The sequence below is a fragment of the Onychostruthus taczanowskii genome, unplaced genomic scaffold (assembly GCF_017590055.1).
Source record: "Onychostruthus taczanowskii isolate IOZ18803 unplaced genomic scaffold, ASM1759005v1 scaffold19, whole genome shotgun sequence".
NCBI classification, from domain to species: Eukaryota; Metazoa; Chordata; class Aves; order Passeriformes; family Passeridae; genus Onychostruthus; species Onychostruthus taczanowskii.
Genome location: NW_024499128.1, coordinates 185,502 through 204,242, shown reverse-complemented (window position 1 = coordinate 204,242; position 18,741 = coordinate 185,502). Strand labels below are relative to the sequence as shown.

Below are 18,741 nucleotides of genomic sequence, written 5' to 3'. Positions count from 1 at the left end.
ACCCGCAAGAACGAGTCCGGCAGCCGCGGGAGCCACAAACACAGATCTTTAATGCGCTCAGACCGCGGGAGAACAGCACAGGCACGTACGGGCACCCCGAGCGCGCGCCCGCCGCCCCCCGCGCCCCACACGGAGGTTACAAAAACAACACGTGAAACCGCGGAGTTAATCGTAAAAACGGACAGGGAAGGGGGGCATGCACTAGGGACTGACAGCGGGGCAGCACCGCGGCCGGACCGGAGCCGCGTTCGGGGGCAGGCAGAGAATGGAGGGAGGGGCAGCGCCGGCCGGAGCCCGGGCCTGGGAACGGCAATTAACGGCGGTAATTAACCGCCTCACCGCGCTAACGAGCGGCCGGCCGGCTCCTGCCTCGGCGGGTGACCGGGGCTTCGCTCGCACCGTTCCCACAAGAGGCCGAGCCCGGGGGTCGCGGCCGGGGCTGGCACAGCCAGGCGCCTCCCTGCCCTCGTGGGACAAAGCGAGGCACAGTCAGCGAGTGACGGCCGGCAGCGGCCTCCCGCGGGGACACGGCCGGTGCCGCGCCCCGGAGGGCACACGCTGGCACGGGCTCCGGCCCGAGTCCCTCTGCCCCTCGGCACATTCTGCCTGACTGGCCTTGGAAACACAGCAGCGCTTTGGTCTGCAGGTCAGAAAGCCGCGCAGGAAGCTCTGACTGCAGAGTGCACAGTAAAGAGGCAGAGGAGCTGTGGCTGTGCTTCTCTGGAGAAGAACACAGCCAGGCTTCCCACTGCTTTGCTCACACCAGCTCAACTATCTGAACTGTAAAGGTACTAAAACCAGACTTGAGCCCAGCTTAGAAACATGGTTCAGCTCAATCTGGTCATCCTCAAAGAGAAAGAGCTTTCAGAATAGATCAGGGCCAAATTTTGTCTGGTTTTGCCTTAGCTGAGCAAGTGAGGCAACTCTCAAGTGCTGGAGACATAAAAATGAGATGGCTAAGTACTAAAAGGAAGGAAAAAAAGAAATCTGATTTTTTTTTTTTTTAACATATATAAACAGAAGGACAAAATATAATTGAGAACCAGTGGTACTGGTGTGCTCCCAGAGGGTCAGGTGGGATTTCTGGAAAGGGCTGAAGCGTTACAAAGGTCAGGGCAGCTCAGGGCTCCAGGCACAGCGTGACCCCGACCGCTGCGCTCGCTGCGTCAGGACAAACACGGGGTGTCCACACTGGCCTGGACTGAAAACCATCCATCCAGATTTATTTATTCCTACTAAAACAAAATCCTGTTAAACAGTACGTAACTCCTGTGTCTCTACAAACTCACAGCTATCTGCCAAACAATAAAAATCCCAAACTACAAAAGATGAGTTGTATTCAGTAAATATAAATGGGAAATTTAGGCTTCGTGTAGAATGTTTATCAGACTATTTACAGTGCAACACAGATCGTTTGAGTTCAGATCTCTCCAGCTTCTCTCTCTTCTGACCTCTTGGAACGAGATTTGCCGTTTGTGCTCTCGTGCCGCCTCTCAGAAGAGCTCTTCTCTTTCCTCTCTCTGTCTCGGGACTTTTCTCTTGAAGATCGATCTCTAGAAGATCTGAAGTACAAAGTAAAAGCTCTATCAGCTTCACAACTAAAAACTGTCCAATACCCACCGAGCAGTATCTTTCCCTGGCAGGGCTGTGGGATGCAAGCTCCCTACAGGAACGTGCCTGGGTGCTGTGCCACGGGGAGTGGGTCCCCCATGACAGCAGCTCTGGGCCCTCTGTGAGGTTTCTGTGCACAGCACGGCCTTTGTTCCTCCTTCCTGTGAGTGATCCTTTCAAGCTGTTGCCACAGGGGCTCTCTCAGGTCTTCCCTGTGCCCCTTATTATTTTCCTGGGCCATCCTGAAGTGCCTACAATGTTTTCCTTGTCTCTGACTCAGCACAGTTCATGGCTTCCAGAGCAGTTTTTCATTACCCCCTAAGCTACTGGCTTTCTGCTCAACTGCTTCAAATACCAACTGGATTCTTTGCTGCCTCAGCCCTGGGCTTCTCACTCTGCATCCTGACAAATGCTGGCTTTGGCAGCATCCTGGGTTCAAAGTCAGGATGATACAGATTTATATTCACAGCCCACGGCACAGGCACATCTTTTCACAGCCACAGATTTTCAGCAGCAGTTCCCTGTGTCAGCCCATGCAGAATTAAACAGGAGGCTTCACACAGGTCTAATCTCAAAGGCTGTTTCTTGTGTGATTCCTGCCAGCTTAGGGAATAGCAGGATTCAAAAGGAGCTGACCCTGAGGGAGCTCAGTAGAGGCTCCTACATTTTACTTGAAGGTACAGGGTTTTTTACAGTCACAACAGAAGGTACCTTAGAGGTTCCACTTTCATTCTTGTTGATTTTAAGGCTTGAAAATACTGCAAAACTGATACATCAAAACCCAACAGCCATTTCATTTTCATTAAACTGTGTCATTTAACATCAGGCTGTCTGATGACATTACCTCTCTGCCTTTTCCACAACAATGCCTGCTGCCTGCAGACCTCCTACCCTGAGCTCTCCAGATCCTGTGACACTCCATTTCTTTCAGCAAGTGAGACCTCAGCCCAGCAGAACCTGAGGGCAGAATTCATTAACTCTCTTTCAGGAAACAGGGTTTTGCTGTTTGTTCTCTTGTTTCTGTTATGTTTTCTTAAACTGAAGCTGGCCTGTCCCCAGCTCTCAGCAATTCTGTGCAGGTGTGTCAGCTGGCCAATCCCCCTGCAATCTCAATGGGCTGGTTTGGATGTGTTCAGGGGTTCCGAAGTAATCCCTTACCTGCTCTTTAGTAATAGTTATTACAGGATCTTCCTCACTTCCTAATTGTCCAAACTTCTTTTCTTTATTTTTCATGTTCAAGACAGATTTAAAAAAGCACTTTAGTATCTCAGCCATTGGAGAATTGACAGTATTTACACCCCCCCTCAATTATTAAGAGACTTATTTTTCAGACCATTATTTCCCTCCCCTTCACCAGGTATCTTTAAAAGAAAAGCTGTTCTTACCCCTTAGCTAAACTGACACAAGCCACACAACAATAGGTTTGTTTCTAGATTGGAGTGCTGGTGCCTTATCAGGTGACAGTGCTAAAGCACTCCCCTGTTAAATAGGAGGCTTTAAAAAAATCCAGATCTAACCTCAGCAAGCACCTGGAGGCAGACTTGCTCCTGGGCTTAGAAGGGTTGTAAGGGAACATAGTGATTCCAGTCAATTTTTCTAATACCCTACACACACTTGCCTCATTCTTCCTCCAACAAAGAGGCTGTTTTGCCGAATTTCAGAAAAACTAAGCCCTTCCTTGGACTATAGTGCTTCTCCTCAGAGACATAAGAATGGTATACTCCTCCTGTATTTCTTTTTCAGGAGGAAAAAGTGCTGATTCCTAAAGAATTCTCTCTCTCTCAAGCAGCCCTCTAACAGAAGGCTCCACCCAGATTTCAAATCATAGACTCTCTTCCCAATGCCAGCACTGAGAGAAGGAATTTGGGAAGCAGAAAATAACTACAGAAGTGTAACATCCAAACTGCCTCCCAGGCACTTGGCTTCTAGGGAAGCTCAGTTAGCTCAGAGAGGCTTCGTTCTGCTTCCCATCCAAGGAGCATCTCAAGGCTCAGCAGGCAAATCAGGGAACCTGTTCTATCTCCTAGACTCTCCTCAGCTGGGATCTTGCTGTACATCTGCTGCCCTCACGTGAGGCCACTGGGGAATAATCCTGCTTTGGTCCAGGAGCTGGCACAGGCCAGCACAGCTGCTCTGAGAACCCTGCCAGGCTGCGGCTCGCTCTACAGGCCAGGGAGGTGACTGTGAGCCAAGGACTCCCCTTTCCAGAAGCACTCCAGTCGGGAATACATACTTGTGTTTGGAACTCCTGTCTCTGGAGCCCCGGCGGTGACCTCTGCTGTGGCTGCGGGAGCGGCTCCGGTGGCGCCGGTGTCGGTCCCGGGAGCGGGAGCGCGACTTCCGCCGCTCCCGGGAGGCTGATCTGGAGCGTCTCCGCCTCCGCTCCCGGGACCGCGATCTGCAGGGAACACACACGGGCTCAGTGCCGCACATTGCACCCTGAGCTACCTGTCGGCCTCTCCTGAGTGACAAACACCCAGAGCACCAACACAGTCCAGCCCCCGCCCCCACATCCCTGCCCACACCCGGGGCTCATCAGCCGCACCCACCCCGTGGGCAGCTGCCTCCTCCTGGGCCTCGTGCTGCCAACAGAATGCCAGTGGCTTACTCAGTTTGCTGGAAAGCTTATAGAAAAAGCTCCCACAATTATTGTAAGCACGTGACAAGGGCCAGAACAGAGCTTGCAACCCTGCATTGCTCACAAGTGAGGCCTGTGTAAGTAGAAGAGAGGCCAAAGGAAATGGCCTGTGATATTAGCAGAACCCTAAGAGAATCTTCCCTTTAGAAGCAGATTTACTTCACCCTGCTCTAAAAATAAGACAGATGCCAAAGGAAATCAGTAGGCAGGGAGATCTCCAGGTCCAGAGAATGTTGCCATAGCATTAAGGCAAGCTCTTCCCACAGATGTGGGGGTTTTAATCTCAAATGTCTGTATTTTCACATCTGAGGTATTATATATATAACAGATACTTCAGACATTACAATCATGAAAGTGTGTCAGGTATTTATGGAAAGAGGCCTTGGGGACATCCAGGGGCTCACACTGGAGCACACAGAGCCCATCCTGGCCAGGCTACTCAGCACCTGCTCTACAGCCCCACAAGCCACACCAAGCTGAGCAGCACCACCGAGCTGCCCATACTGCACTTCCCATCTCTTTCAGGGAGCAAACCAGACACTGAGACCCAGGAAAAACCTCAGTAGCTAGAGAGAAACACAAACAGGCATTTGGGATAAGTGCAGAACTGGGCACTCACCTTCGACGATCTCTATTTCTTGATCCAGACCTAGAAAGATGAGGAGAGTTAAGTGAGAGAAGTTATGATGCAGCCAATGGATTTTCAATAGGAAAATTCATTCACCCTGGCAGCTCTTCACGGAAATAATCAATACCTCAAGTGATACACTACTAAAAAAAAAAGAAAAAAAAAAGCTTGCAAATAAAAGATTTCGTTAGCTTCATTTTTTTCAATTTTAGGAACAAGAATTTGTCAAAACTGGAAAACATTAATTTCTGCACACTAAGCTTCCTGTCACTACAGAAAAGTCTAGAAACTGGACACTATTAATAAAGCACCCCAATGAACCTTTCCAACTAATTTTCTGTGCATATTTGTTACACACTCTTTACTCCCTGCAGTCTAACACCAGCTGGATCAACTCTAACATTTTCAAGAAGTGCCACTCTCCAATCAGAGAGACAGCTGCCAGTTTTCTGATTTTGGTTCCTTTGAGGGAGTTGCATGCTAAAGAGGTTTTAATAAAGAAATACACCCTCTTCTCACTCCTTGTACTTGTTTACCAAACATTAGAAGGAAATTTGTATCACTAATTTTTTCTCTTTTGGGAAAGATAACTGGGAAAAAAGAGGGGACATAGCCACAAGAGAAGAACTATTACTGACAAGTGACAGAGATAAACTGAAAATCCTTAGAAAGCATTTGAGAAGAATAATCCAGGCCTTGCTACCCTTTCTCACATTCCACAAGCTTCAGAGCTTGTGTGTGGCACTCTCAGCTTACTGCTGTCAGCATTAGCTCTTGACAGTTTGTAAATAACAACAGCAGAATTCTTTCAACTTCAGCAGCACCATTACTCAGCACCACTTAAAATACCTCTGCACATGGAAGCTGCACCCTCTCTGTTCCTCTGTGGCCACATTTCAGAGCCAGCAGAACACCATACACTGTCTGAACAGTCTTGTTTTACTTTAATTAAGAAGCAGCTCCTCTCCCTCTTTACTGATTTAGAGACTCACTCCTGTAAGTGCTCCCCACTGTACACAGACTCACACACAGTAAGTGACATTTACACCCCACAGAGCTGTTCTGGCACCCTGACATGAAAGCTACACACAGACAAGAATTTAAGAAGCAACAGAGAAGCTTTTGTTTTAATAACATTATTTAAAACCATGCCTGGATAAGACAAGATCAAGAAAATCTATGTGCACTGACATTTCTTCCATGAAATGGGATTGTTCAGTCATGGCAGAAAGTTTAAAAAGCCCCCAAATTTAGAAAGGAATTCAGGTAAGGACTGTAAACAAAGTGGAGCTGAACTTGGAGTCTGCAAATGAAACATGCACTGTGGCAACACACATGACCAGCTGAAGGAAAAGCTGATAAACGTGGAGAGCAGGGCAGTAACCTCCATTCCCACACACCTCCATTCCCACAGAACAGAGCCTGACAGAGCAGCAGGACCTGCAAACACCTGGCAGGCAGCTGGATTTTTTGGTGGTTGTAATTACTCCAAGTTCTTACTGTTCTTTTTCCTCCTGACCATTTCATTCTGAACTACCAGTGCACACATCCACAAAAGCCCTTCCACATCCCCTGAAAAGCCTGCCTGCCCTTCCATGCCTATCATCCAAGCATATTTGTATGCACAAAAAACATCTGATAATCACTCCCTAGAACCAAAGTCAAGAATTCAGGAAGTATCCAACAAAACACCATTGTCCTTACTAGCCTGAATCACTGTACAGCAAGAGACAATGAAGACTGCTCTCCATAGGAGCAAGAGGACTCAGTAAGTCTATTTTGTTTATTTTTTCCTCTTTTTTTGTCCCTGTATCACAGAGACTTTGCTGAGTTTCATAACCTGTCTTTTGTCCAGCTTAACACAAAGGAAATCCATTGGCACCTCCACCAGACTTGTTTACTGGAAGAAAACACTTGCCAGCATGGCACTTCTCCACAGAATTCCAGTCTTAAGAGATTACTGGATAGCCAACAGCCACCAGCACCATCACACAAGACTTGTGTTTATTACCTCTAGGGCAGAATCCAGTTCACCCATTCCTATGTGGAGTCACAGTTTATTGACAAATTAATTACAGCTGTGAGAGGCAGAGTTTCACAAGGGAAGGCTCAGGTTTGCAGGGATGCCACAGTGCCTGTCAGTCACCAGACTCCCAAAGTCAAGCCATTCTCCTACAGAAGTAACACCACGAAGGTGCTGTATGGGAGGACATGACAAGAAGAGTTCTGAAGGAAACATGTTCCTGTGGTTCCTTAAAGTACCAAGCTCTGGACAAGAGAGGCTGGCTGGGAGGTGGCAGACATCACCAATTAGTTTTTGATGGAAAAATGCCTCTGCGAGCATGGTGTGCACAGCTCCCAGCAGGTAAGTGACCAAGAAATCTGGACTCTAACCTCAGTTCTGACATTGAGTGTCTCTACTGTCCTCCCTCAGGTCAAGTTCTCATTTTGGAGGGGCAATTGATTGGATCTCTTCTGTATGGCACTCCTGACTCCTTCATAACAAGTTTTCCTGTGGAGCACACAGGTGCCTCTGCACAGAACCTGAGCAAAGGCCAGCCACAGTCTCTAAGTACTGTCACATATGGAAACAGCAAGAATTCAGACTTTAGGCCAGCTCCATGCAGTTCTTAAAGCTGTCCTATTTTAAGCCTTAAATAAACATTCAAAAGCAGCTTTCAAACCCCCTCATCACATGCATCCACATACGGACTACCTGTAAACACAAGAGGCTCTTTAGCTCTCAAGAATTGAGTGCTTGAGGTTTTTTTTTAAAAACCACAAAAACAAAACCACAGGCACACCACAGGAGGAAGAAAACCAACATTTTGAGAAGATGTGGATCAACAGAGAGATCTAGAGGGTTCTTCCTGAACAACTCTGTTGAGCTATTTTTACAGAGAAATTACCTCCAGGAAGAAGAGGCACCATGGAGACAAACTGAGTCCATGTTAGGCAGGGTCCTGCTGTCATGAAGCTGCTGCATGAGAAGACACTTCCCATTTCACTTCCACATCTCTGACCACAGCAGCAGCAACAGCAGTCCCTTTTGATAAACTCCTGCACTGAAAACTACTTCCAGATCCTGTAGTTCCCAAACTCAACTGCATTACAGTTGCATGGGTAACAAAGTTGTGAGGCTCTCCACAAAGTGCTACAGTTCCACAGAAAGCTGTAGCATGATCTGCTCCTTCCTACCACACCAGGCAATCCCCAGAGAAAACCCACATTGAACACCCCAACTGGAGTTATGCATAACATGCATAAAATAATATGGATAATGAGTAACAGTTTGGGGCTCCCATCTTCATAATGCACTAAAATCACCATGCTGCTTCATGCTGGTATTTGTCAGCAATTCCAGCAATGTACAGCCAGAGCCAGCACCACCTTAGAGTACACTGCAGTTATAAATCTCATATTCCTCAGACAAAGTCACTCTTCAGCTGACTCTGAGTTTCAAAAATAGCTCTGCACAGGCAGCAAGGTTGGGGTCTTTTTGATGCAAGAAGTACACAAGGAGAAACACACAAGGTAACCAGGGAGATGCTGTGACAATCAGAGGAGCATTCCTACCCAGCCACTTCCTCTGCCTGACCTCTGCAAATAACCACCCTCCCCACACCAGGCTGCCTAACTGAGCTGTTTACACACAAGTTGCCACTTCAGTTTAAGTACAGAAGAAATTGTTTTTCCAGTTCAGCTGGCAAGATGCAGAAGAGCTTGTCCTGAGGAAACCAATGTTCCAGCCCCTCCCAGGAATTACAGACATCTGAGCACAAGGTGACACACACAGCTACAACCACGAGAAGCAGCCACTCCTTGGGATCCCTCAGCTTCCTTAGGAAATGCTTGCCAAAACACCTCACTTATTGTAGGAAAGTTACATGCAGTCAATTATTTGGCACATGGACACCAGCCTGTTGTCATCTCCAAGCCGTGAGGAGGGCTGTCCAAGGAATTTCTGCATGACTACTGCCTTTTGAGCAAGCCTAGTCCTCACTCATCTTAAACTTTCCCACTCAGGTGCTCTGTATGAGGGTATTTTATCCAGATTCAGATTCCCTAAGACAGGGATTAGACCAATATAAGCCTGAAGACTACAGGGAACTTTCACCTTTCAGACACACAGTGGAGGTTAAAATACATGTACAATCACTCTAAGGTGGAGGAGTGGAGGATTTGTGCATTGTTTTCATTTTTAACTGAATCCCAGGATGCTCACACAGCATCTGGAGCACATCCAACAGCCACTCCAGAAGCAGATGCTGAACTCCTGCAGTGCTCATGTACAAGGAATCAGATACTTCTAGACTTCACAGGGCAGTTCCCAGGTCCCACTCACCGTCTGCCCATCCTCTCCTCTCGTTCTCTCTCCTCTCTCCGTCTCAAACGATCCTGGTTTCTCTTCTCTTGCTTTTCTGCCACTGTTTTCTAGGGGTTAAAAACAAATCCACGTCGTATTTCAGCCATGCAGTAACAGCCATTATTTAGAGCCATACAGTAACAGGTCAGATCTGCAGGAAGACCATTCCAATAGCAAGACAAAGAACCATTGCACTGCATTTTATGTGCTGAGTTAAGACCTCTGTCAAGGTTCTCATTTTTCTCAGTTGAGGCACTGACCTCAATGCACTGTGAGAGAGGCACAGGAATCACAACTCTTACTCAGCTGAAGTCTCTGTTTGCAAGCAAGGCCAGTACCACAACCCATTACAAACCATTTCAGAAAACTCCTAATGGCTTCAGCTAGTCAAGATCTTTTCACTGACAGAACTATGTGAAACTTCAGTTCTAATATTTCATTGAGAGGTTTCGAAGTGGAAAAAAAACCCCAGAGTAACAAATATCTGTCATGTTAATGAGATTGACTGTACCAAAGCTCCAAGGAATAAATTATAGCAGTGCTCTGGTTTGACTGATTCTGAGGGAACATATTTAGTTACCCAGAAAACAGAGAAGAGACCCCAAGACAAGGCTAAACAAAGCTCTGTTTGATGCTTGAGGGATTCTGCAGTCAGAAATTTCCGAGCTTTTACAAGCCCTATGCAAAGAATTATTAATTTAACAGAAGAGCTCAAGGTCTTCAGAATTACAAAGAGGTGGTTTAAAACAGAGAGGATTACCCTCAGCTGATCCAGTTTCTCACGAATCTGAATGAAGCCCAAGTGTAATTTGCCTCCGAAGTGGTCAGCAAGACGCCGGTCGTTGTCATGGAGACCCAGATATGCTGAGCAGACTTCACACACACGCAGCTTCTGCTGCTGGAAGCTGGATGCAGGCATTGAATTTCGGTATTCCTCCTACAGGGAGGCAAGAAAACCCATATAAAATGTCAGGGAACCCTTACATAGACAGAACCCTCCAGGGGAAACTCCTGTAAAGAACTGCTTTGAAGAATCAAAACCCACCCTCACACAAAGGAGGTGCCACACAAATGCTTTGTGGGCACAGCTAACCCAACAGTCTATCCTTGCAAGAGACTGGTGACCAAATACTTCAGAGGATGAAGCCCTCCCTGCCCCAGATAAAAGTTTCTAAAAATCTTTTCAATCACCACAGTGCCTGCTGGCACACGGCTGGAACTGCAAAAGGAGGTGCTGGCACACAGGAACAGGGGCAGAAACCACCCAGCCTAGCCCAGGCTCCTGTGACAAGCCACAGGAGAGCCAGCACTGTACCTCTGCCTCTTTCTTTTTCGCTCGGACTTTCTCCACTTCCATCAGGATCTTTTGAGACTCATCAACATTTCCTTCAGCTCCCAGCTGTTCTGCTTTAGCTAGGAGTTTTCCAATATCTTCATTCAGCTCATGGACTTTCTCTGCCTGAAGAGAAGAGTCAGTTTTTAGTAAGACAAAAATGTGATAAAGCTTGCAGGACAACTTTTCATTTTTTTGAAAGAAATACTGTGTAATGAAATCTGTTGTTGGAAGATAACCATGAATCTCCAGCAGTCCCCAGGAAAAGGGACTGGTGGACCAATGTCAACACAGTGACAGACATATGGCAAAGAGAGAAACTGTATGTGGAGTGATCATGATCTGCCAGTCATTTCTGGCTTACAGGTCAGCATAGAGGCCACAAAATCAGCTTCAGAAATGTCTTGTATTGGCCCAATTAGGTGAGCTCCCAAAAAGGAAACTCCATGAGCATTTGTTAAATGAAACAAAAACCATGGGATGATGGACTTACTATTCTAAATTATTATGGTAACATTTAATAGCATGGGGAAGAAACCAATATGCTTTATTTCCATGCTAAAGCAACTCCTTTAGAGCCCATGGTGGTCTTTTAAGTTTGTCTCCAGAATGGCCAGAGCAGCCATTTGAGGAGGATGACTGCAATCCCCAAACCCTCTGTGGAGCTAACTCCCCAGTGTCACTGGTGTCAGAGAAACAGAGCACCAGGCTCCCAGCAAGACTTTCAGAACCAATGTTTAGTGAGAGGCCAATACCTTTGCAGACACTTCAGCACTGATCTCTTCCTGTGTCTCAGCCAGGCGTTTCTTGGCCAGTTCTGTTCTCCTGTCACACTCTGCAATGAAGGATTCCAGGTGATCCATGGCCTGCATGATCAGACAAAGAATAATGAATGAAGCTGCTCTCTGTGCCAGATGTAGCTTTGACAGTCAACAGCTGCAATCCTGTACAATGCACAAACAACCTCAAGAACAGATGCTTTCAGAAAAAAAGCAAATGACACTTCGCAGAACAAGTTACGTTTGACCCCGGCCCTGTAAGCCTGACCCAGTTCCTTTATTCTGACACATCAACACAGCTTTGCACTAGAACTTCCTTCCCATGCAGGAGCAACAGGCACAAAGACAAAAGCACTGGAATAACATGAAAGGGAAAGACAGAATTGTGCTTCCCCTTGATCTGTTCCACCACAGAAAGATTAAATGAAAGCTAAATCCGACAAAAGTTAAAACTACTGAGCAGGTTTTTAATGTTAAATCTCTTTCTGGGACAGGACATCAGGTTACAAGAACCTGGTACAGAGCAGCAGGTGTGGGATCCAAGGAATGCCAGGGAGCCTCCCAGCTAGCTGGGCTAATGGGGTGGCAAAGGCCATAATTACTTCTACATTCTCCAGCCAGCAGTCAGGCTGACATTCAGGAAGGGGCTGCACATTCTGGACAGGTAACACATCAAGCAACATGATGAGCTGAAATGGCCACTGAGTTCTACTGTTCAGCCCAGTAACTTCAAGAAGCAGTTTCCCCAAAAGTAATTAAAATTTCTCCGTACTTACATCCAGCTCAAAAAACAGGTCTCTCTCTTTACTTGCAATCTCATAATCTGCTCGCAGAGCCAAGTCATGGATCTTTGTACATTCTCCCAGGTCCATTCTCTGTTAGAAGAAAAAGGAGAACCCACATAAGAACCCTCCGTTACAGCAACAAGCAGCAGATGTCTCTTGCCAACTGCATCATATCACAGTAAAGTATTTTCATGAAAAGCAGCTTTTCTTTTAACCAGAACCAGCCAGAAGAACCACATGCTTGCGAGAACTCATTTTGTAGATGTTCTGGGAACCTTAAAACAGCCCAAATGCTTTAAGTCCAGTCCTACTCCTGCTCTAAGGCCCAGGACAGCCTCAGAAATGGCTGGGAGGGAGATAGGTCCCCTTCAACAGGCACCAGCTGCAAATGTCTCCTGTCCTGGAGCCACAGCCCAGGAAAACATACCTGCACCTGATTTAAAGCTCCTCTGGAAATGCACATCTGTGTCAGGATGAGCCCAAGTAACATATGGCATACCAAATTGTAGGATACACACAGAATGCTTCCTATCAACAACAAAAGGACTTAAAAGGATTAAGGGCTACAGCCAGCAGAAATGCACAACCCCACACACAGTAACAACAGCCAGACTGTGTTAATTCCACAGCCAGACCCTTCCCACTTCCAGCTGCAGCCTGGAATTTGAAAATCTGCCCAGCAAAGCAGAGTCCTACACATAAGCCCATTTAATGAGAGACTTAAGAGCATCTCTCTTCCCAGAAAGCTGCCCTTCCCTCCCACTGCTCTCCATGCTATTTGAACTTGTTATTTTTTCTCCCACCTAGCTGTTAACAGCCACATGAACCCAAGTCGATTGTGTTCTCAAGACATGGAAGCTGCATTTCAACATTATCAGTTTGTAACAAAGAACCTTTCTCTTACTCTTAGAGTAGAAAATGACACCTTGAAAGCCAAAATAATAAAATCCCTAATTGTGAACCACTGTAGGAATGGCAGGGTACATGTCACTGCATGAAGGAACAGCCCACCTCACCACCCTCTTCTCTCACTGTCACCACCAGTCCCCAGGAGCCCAAACCTCAACATGCACAACAGGTGTCAACTCAGTGAACTGCAGAGAAAGCTGAACTGGGATAACCCTGAATCCCTGTGGAATACCACAAACTAAAGCTGGGGATGCTTACATGAAACAATGCACTCAGAAAGCAGTGTTTAGAATGAAGCAAAGCAACTAAAGCAAACTCTACCAGTTTATTCTCAGGTTTTCAGCAGGTGCCTATTACTGAATTTGCTCTTCTAGAAAAGGAAAAAATCCAGATGACTTGGCACTATTTAGCCTTCCTCATTTTGCTCAGATTTACCAGAACCAGGAGGCCAGAGGCAGCAGGCCACAGAAACAGACAGACACTGCATCCAGAATACTCCTGCTGAGCTCTCTAATGATAGAAATGTAATGCTTACAAAAAAAGCACATTGGTACTTTTAGAGATTGATCATGCTCAACTTCAGGCAAGCCACTTCAAAGAATGCTAGAGAGTTACTGTTATTTTACCACAAAAATAACTTTCCACGATGTGACACATCTTTCATTCTTCTGGTCATTCTACTGAGATCACTTTCCAAGATAGGGAGGAAATAATGGTATTGGATGTGATTGTCACACATCATAAATATTCTTATCTGAGCTCTTCCTGCAAGCTGAGCCAATAACCCCACTTCAGAGAAGGGGCTCTCACCACTTCAGAACAGCCAACAATGCATGTTCTGAAGCTCCCTATTCCTCTCCCTGCTTGTTAACAGGCAACAAATCCCTTGACCTGCCTGAGGGAAGAACATTCAGTTGTCACTAGCTTATAAACCTCAAATCTTCCTCCATGTCCTTTGAGATGTTGAAGTGCAAGGAGACTTCCACAGGTATTGCTCACTTGGGGTAGGACCACCAGCCCTTCTGCCACAAAGCCTCCTCTCATGCCAGGGAGGGCTGTCATAGAATACCCTCCTTCCCACAGAGATCATGACCTGCTCCAGTCAACACTGGCTGGTTTATAACACAGGTATGTGAGACAGGCAACCAGCAGAGCCTGAGCAAAGATTTAACTCCACATACACACATACACAAAGACTGAAAACATTTAGATGTCACTGATAATTAGTCCTGCTCACATTTGCTGAGAAATCCACATTCTGAGGTATCTCTTATGATCTCCACTGAACTGGAAGCTCACCACAAAATGAAATTTCCACTAAGATGCTTTAACAGTGATCAGAGATGCAGAGTTTCATCCAAGTGAAAAAAGAAAGCACAGACCCCCTCTCAAGCCACAAAAAACAATTCTAGAATGTACAGATTTCAACTCATATTCCCCAGTAGGGGACACAATAATTCTCTGGATGTAATTTCCAAGGTATGTTCAATCTGGGTAGCTTTGAGGCTCATCTGTCCACCTCTTAGTGGAGCTGAAATTCAGGAGAATTCCAGCTGATGCCATCTCCAAATGAGCTACAATACTTTCACTGACAGAAATCTGCTTACCATGAGATGCAGAGAGAACTCAGCACTCACCACAAATGATGTGGATGACAAGGTAACAGCCCATGGGCTCACTAAACCAACTCCTGCTCTCCCAAAATGTTCCTCCTTACCCACAGAGACCAAAGAGAACCACTGTAGGTTGTTTAGTGGCAAGTTTAGACAAGTTTCTGAGGCCAAAAAGATAATAATCACAGGAACAAACCAACTTAAAATGACAACTCTTACAATCAGGAACACTTGTGCACCTAAACAAAGCAAACATCAACAGGACTCCTGCAGCCTTCAGGAATATTCCAGAGCTTTGCTTACAGTCTGGACTCCTTTTCTTACTCTGCACCTGAAGGTCAGTGAGTGGGACTCCATCACATTTCACTGAGCACAGCTCCCCAAGGGATCAGCTTCCTGCTTGCCTTCAATCAGCTTCCCACTAAGGAATATCTGCACACATGAAGGATGCAGCAGTAACAATGCCTTAGGGGAGGACACAACACAGCAAGCACCAGAAGGCTTGGAACATCTGTTGGAAGTTTCCAAGAGGTCCAAGGTCCTGATTTCTGCAGTAATATACCCAGAGCTGCATTATACCCCACCTAGCTCAGACAGATTCACCCATACAGCTCTTCCTTAGCAGAGCACTGTGAAGTGCCAGTGAAGCTGCCTGAGATCACGAGGGAGGACTGCACATTCCAGCTAAGTTTCACTCTGTACTGGCAGCAGTGACAGCTGAAATGCTCTTCCTGTTCTGGACATCACATGTTCTTTCAACACAGATCTGCAGCACCAACACTTGCTCTGGCCCCCAGTAGAGGTGTAGAGCTCCACACCCACTTCAAGGCCACCACACAATCATGTGAGTGAGCCACAAGATCACTTGTGCAGGAGCAGTCTTTCTTCCTGCTCCTGCAGGTTCTGAGCACAAATTCCACAGCGAGAGGGAAAGGACACCTCAATCAAGACAAGCAACAACAGAAGCATAAGAAATTCCTCAAGTTGCTTCTCTCTCCGCCCCAGGAGACTCACAACCCACACTTCAGACTTCCTCCACGCTTTGGCACCAGCTCACACACACCACTTATGCTGAACTACCCCTTCAACTCACCATTTACCCTCTTTTGAAAACCTGCCAGAAGAGGTAGAAGGCAGTCTTCATCTTCAAAACACCCTCTGGGCCCCAAGAAACTGTTCTAGAATCTCATGTCAAAAAACATACCCTGACCACAGTGACCTATACAAAGGATAGAAGTTTAAAATTCTGAAATGGAGGTGAACTCATATGGCAGCTGATGGAACAATCACTGCAAAATACATCTGAGCTTCAAATGAATTTTAAAAAATAGAGGTACAGAGATTGGTATTCAGCTTTTCCAATCTTATTCTGCAAAGGCAGCCACTGAGAAGCTAAAGTCTGAGTGCTCAGAGCAGAGGCAGCTCCTTCTACCAGTGCTGCCACACTGCTGCTATGGAGTGACACAAGCAGGGGCAGCAGTGCCAGCCTCCCTTTGCTGGAGACCCACTGTGTCCAGCCAGCTCCCAGGCAGCAGCAGGGAGGGCTATAAATAACCAGCATCTTTCAACAATCTGGTTAAGTGGACAGACACTGTGAATTGCCACAGTATTTAATGAAAAAAGGAAGGGCAAAGATGGATTTCAAACATCCATAATCACCTCCACCCTGCGACTGCTGCACAGTGATGGTGACAAAAGACAGTTTTCTTTCCAAAGGCAGACTGCAGCTTTCATCTGGGAGCCTCAAATGAACACTGCCTTCACAAGAGCTCGCTGCTAAAGCCAACATCACCTTCTGCTCTCAGAGGTGGCACATGAGCCAAACCTTTGAACACAGGCCAGCTCTGTTCCCACAGGGAGCAGCAAAAGAGCTGAGACAACTGTTTGAAACCAGTCAGGCAGAGTGACACAAACAACCAAGCAGCTCAAACAACCAACACTCAGCCAGAGCTGTGACCTGCCATCATCACCACATTAACAATAGAAAAGCTGCTCTTCCATCAGGGCTGGGGAAAGGAGACTCAAAATCTCCAAGGATTCATGCAGCTGCTAAGGAAACACTTGCTAACCTGAAGATGCAGCAGTGAACCAGGGCAGCAGCCTAGCTACAGGCCTGGAACCACCACAGGACAAGGTGCAAGCTCTGACTATCTCAAACTGCTAAAACAGAAATAATTTTCCAACTTCTCACAGGATTGTGAAAGAAAAAGCATTTCAGGTGAATTGTGAGAGCTCCTGGTTTGTTTTTTTTTTGTTTGTTTTTTTGAGAAGTGAGAGCAGTTCCATACACAGGTCACAGGAAGTGGAATTAGGATTGTGAGTGCTCCCTGAGCACAGAAAGCCTGATCTCTCCTAGAAGTCACCCACCCTGCACAGACAAGAGTGGCACCAACATCCTCCTCAGCAGAACCCCTTGCTCCAGAGGACACACTTACTGTTCCAGCCAGGATATCGTGAGGACAGCAATCCAGCAGGTGGCTCTTGCACACACGGTCGTCTGTGAACTTCACCCTTTGTCTGGTTTCATCTCCTGAAATTCATGTGTGGTTTAAATAAGGAGACATTAGAACACCAAGAGAACACAGGCATCAGCATGAACATTTCACCTCAATATGCAGATTAAAATATTTGGTGCTCCTGCTCCCCAAAATTACTCAAAAAAAAAAAAAAAAAGCTTAGAGGGTAACAGGATATTCTGGAACACTTACAATTGGCAACAAACACTACTTTAGCATTTATTCATCCAGGACACCATGTTAAACACAGTGCTGGCGAGCCAAGCAATGTCCAAGGCCTGTCATCCACATAAAGAAGCAGCACAGCCAGAGGAGAAAAGGAGACAGACAGGCTGGCTCCCAGCCAAAACCTGTTTATTTTTTCCACCTTTTCTTTTTCTTACTGTGAAGAAGGGGCAGGAGATACCAAACCCCACACTATCAGATCACAAAACAGGGCTGTGCTGGGCAAAATTTACAGGCAACTGCTCTTTGCTCAGGTGGTAATTGAGCCATCAGTCCGTTGGGTTTGGAACCCAACTATGCAGGGTGTGCTCTCCCAGGCCCTGCAAGGGAGGAGCTGGCAGGTCCTGGCCTGGAACACACCACGGGCTCCCCACCCACAGCCCACCCTCAGAGGACATTTTACACTCAGGAGCCACTTAAACGAGACAATATCAGAAAAGCAACAAAATAAATAATAAAAAAAGGAACAAAGTTAGTCAATACACACTGCGAGCTCCAACACATACTATACCCATCTGCATTCTTCAAGACCTCAGCTGCAGAATTTTATGCCCATTGTTGAAAAGTTTTAAAGGAAAAGCTTTCTTGCCCACACCTGCAGTAAGGAAGTCAGGGGAATGATACATAAAAGTAAAGGCAAAGTGGTAATGGTATGTGACAATTTTAAAGCTCATCTGTGCATATGACACAGGTATGTGTAATACTAAAGTATGAATATAGTTTAGGATTCACAAGCATCCAGGAATAATGTTGTGTCTACTGAAATTTTTTTTAAGTTTTTTTTTTCTTTCTAAGCTACACTTTTAAAGTTACTTGTGAAAAAAAGCAAACACTTTTTTTTTTTGTTATAACAGCTTTAAAAATTGGTTGTGACTCACGGCTCGATGAACATGAGGCTTTTCTGCAACTCCCTTGCAGATTGATGTAGGCAGGCAAAGATACACTGAACCTTTATAAATAAAATAGAGGGGCCACAATTGTTCAGTTTGTATGAAATAAAAATATGGGAAGCAATTCAATAGCAACTCAATACACAGAGAAAGAAAAGCACTTATTCACTTACGAAACAAAGTGCAAAGTGCCTGGACAGCCCTGTTAACGTGCCAAAGGGAATTTAAGTACCCAGCGAGTCGCAGAAGGGAGACACAAACCGCAGCGGGACCGTATTTTGCACGGGCTGTCACATTTCTCGTCTCGGACAGCACCCGGCGCTGCGGGCACACCTACCTACGGCCTCCGGACGTGCGGGCACGGAGCCGGCCCTACGCCCGGCCGCGGCAGCCGGGCCCGGAGCGGCGGGCGGGGCGCTCTGCGGGGCCGGGGCGCGGCGGGAGCTCC

At 46.5% G+C, this 18,741-nt stretch overlaps 1 protein-coding gene across 6 annotated transcripts in view; it reads right to left on the bottom strand.

Moving 5' to 3' along the window:
• Nucleotides 1–31: 31 nt before the first annotated feature.
• The window catches only part of LUC7L (LUC7 like), a 19,127-nt gene continuing 417 nt past the window's right edge, over nucleotides 32–18,741 (bottom strand). Inside the window, exons 1-11 of one of the 6 annotated variants that reach the window (XM_041401614.1) lie at nucleotides 18,467–18,677; nucleotides 17,915–18,352; nucleotides 17,098–17,192; nucleotides 12,132–12,230; nucleotides 11,332–11,442; nucleotides 10,559–10,702; nucleotides 10,004–10,180; nucleotides 9,223–9,311; nucleotides 4,869–4,898; nucleotides 3,845–4,009; nucleotides 32–1,562 (exon numbers count right to left, since the gene is read on the bottom strand). In XM_041401614.1, coding sequence (XP_041257548.1) covers nucleotides 1,421–1,562; nucleotides 3,845–4,009; nucleotides 4,869–4,898; nucleotides 9,223–9,311; nucleotides 10,004–10,180; nucleotides 10,559–10,702; nucleotides 11,332–11,442; nucleotides 12,132–12,230; nucleotides 17,098–17,192; nucleotides 17,915–17,924 — 1,062 coding nt within the window. In that variant the 5' untranslated portion in view covers nucleotides 17,925–18,352; nucleotides 18,467–18,677 and the 3' untranslated portion in view covers nucleotides 32–1,420. Of the gene's footprint in view, nucleotides 1,563–2,769; nucleotides 2,832–3,844; nucleotides 4,010–4,868; nucleotides 4,899–9,222; nucleotides 9,312–10,003; nucleotides 10,181–10,558; nucleotides 10,703–11,331; nucleotides 11,443–12,131; nucleotides 12,231–17,097; nucleotides 17,193–17,909; nucleotides 18,353–18,466; nucleotides 18,678–18,741 lie in introns of those variants that run through there. The other 5 variants (XM_041401618.1, XM_041401617.1, XM_041401613.1 and 2 more) reach the window with 5 other exon arrangements.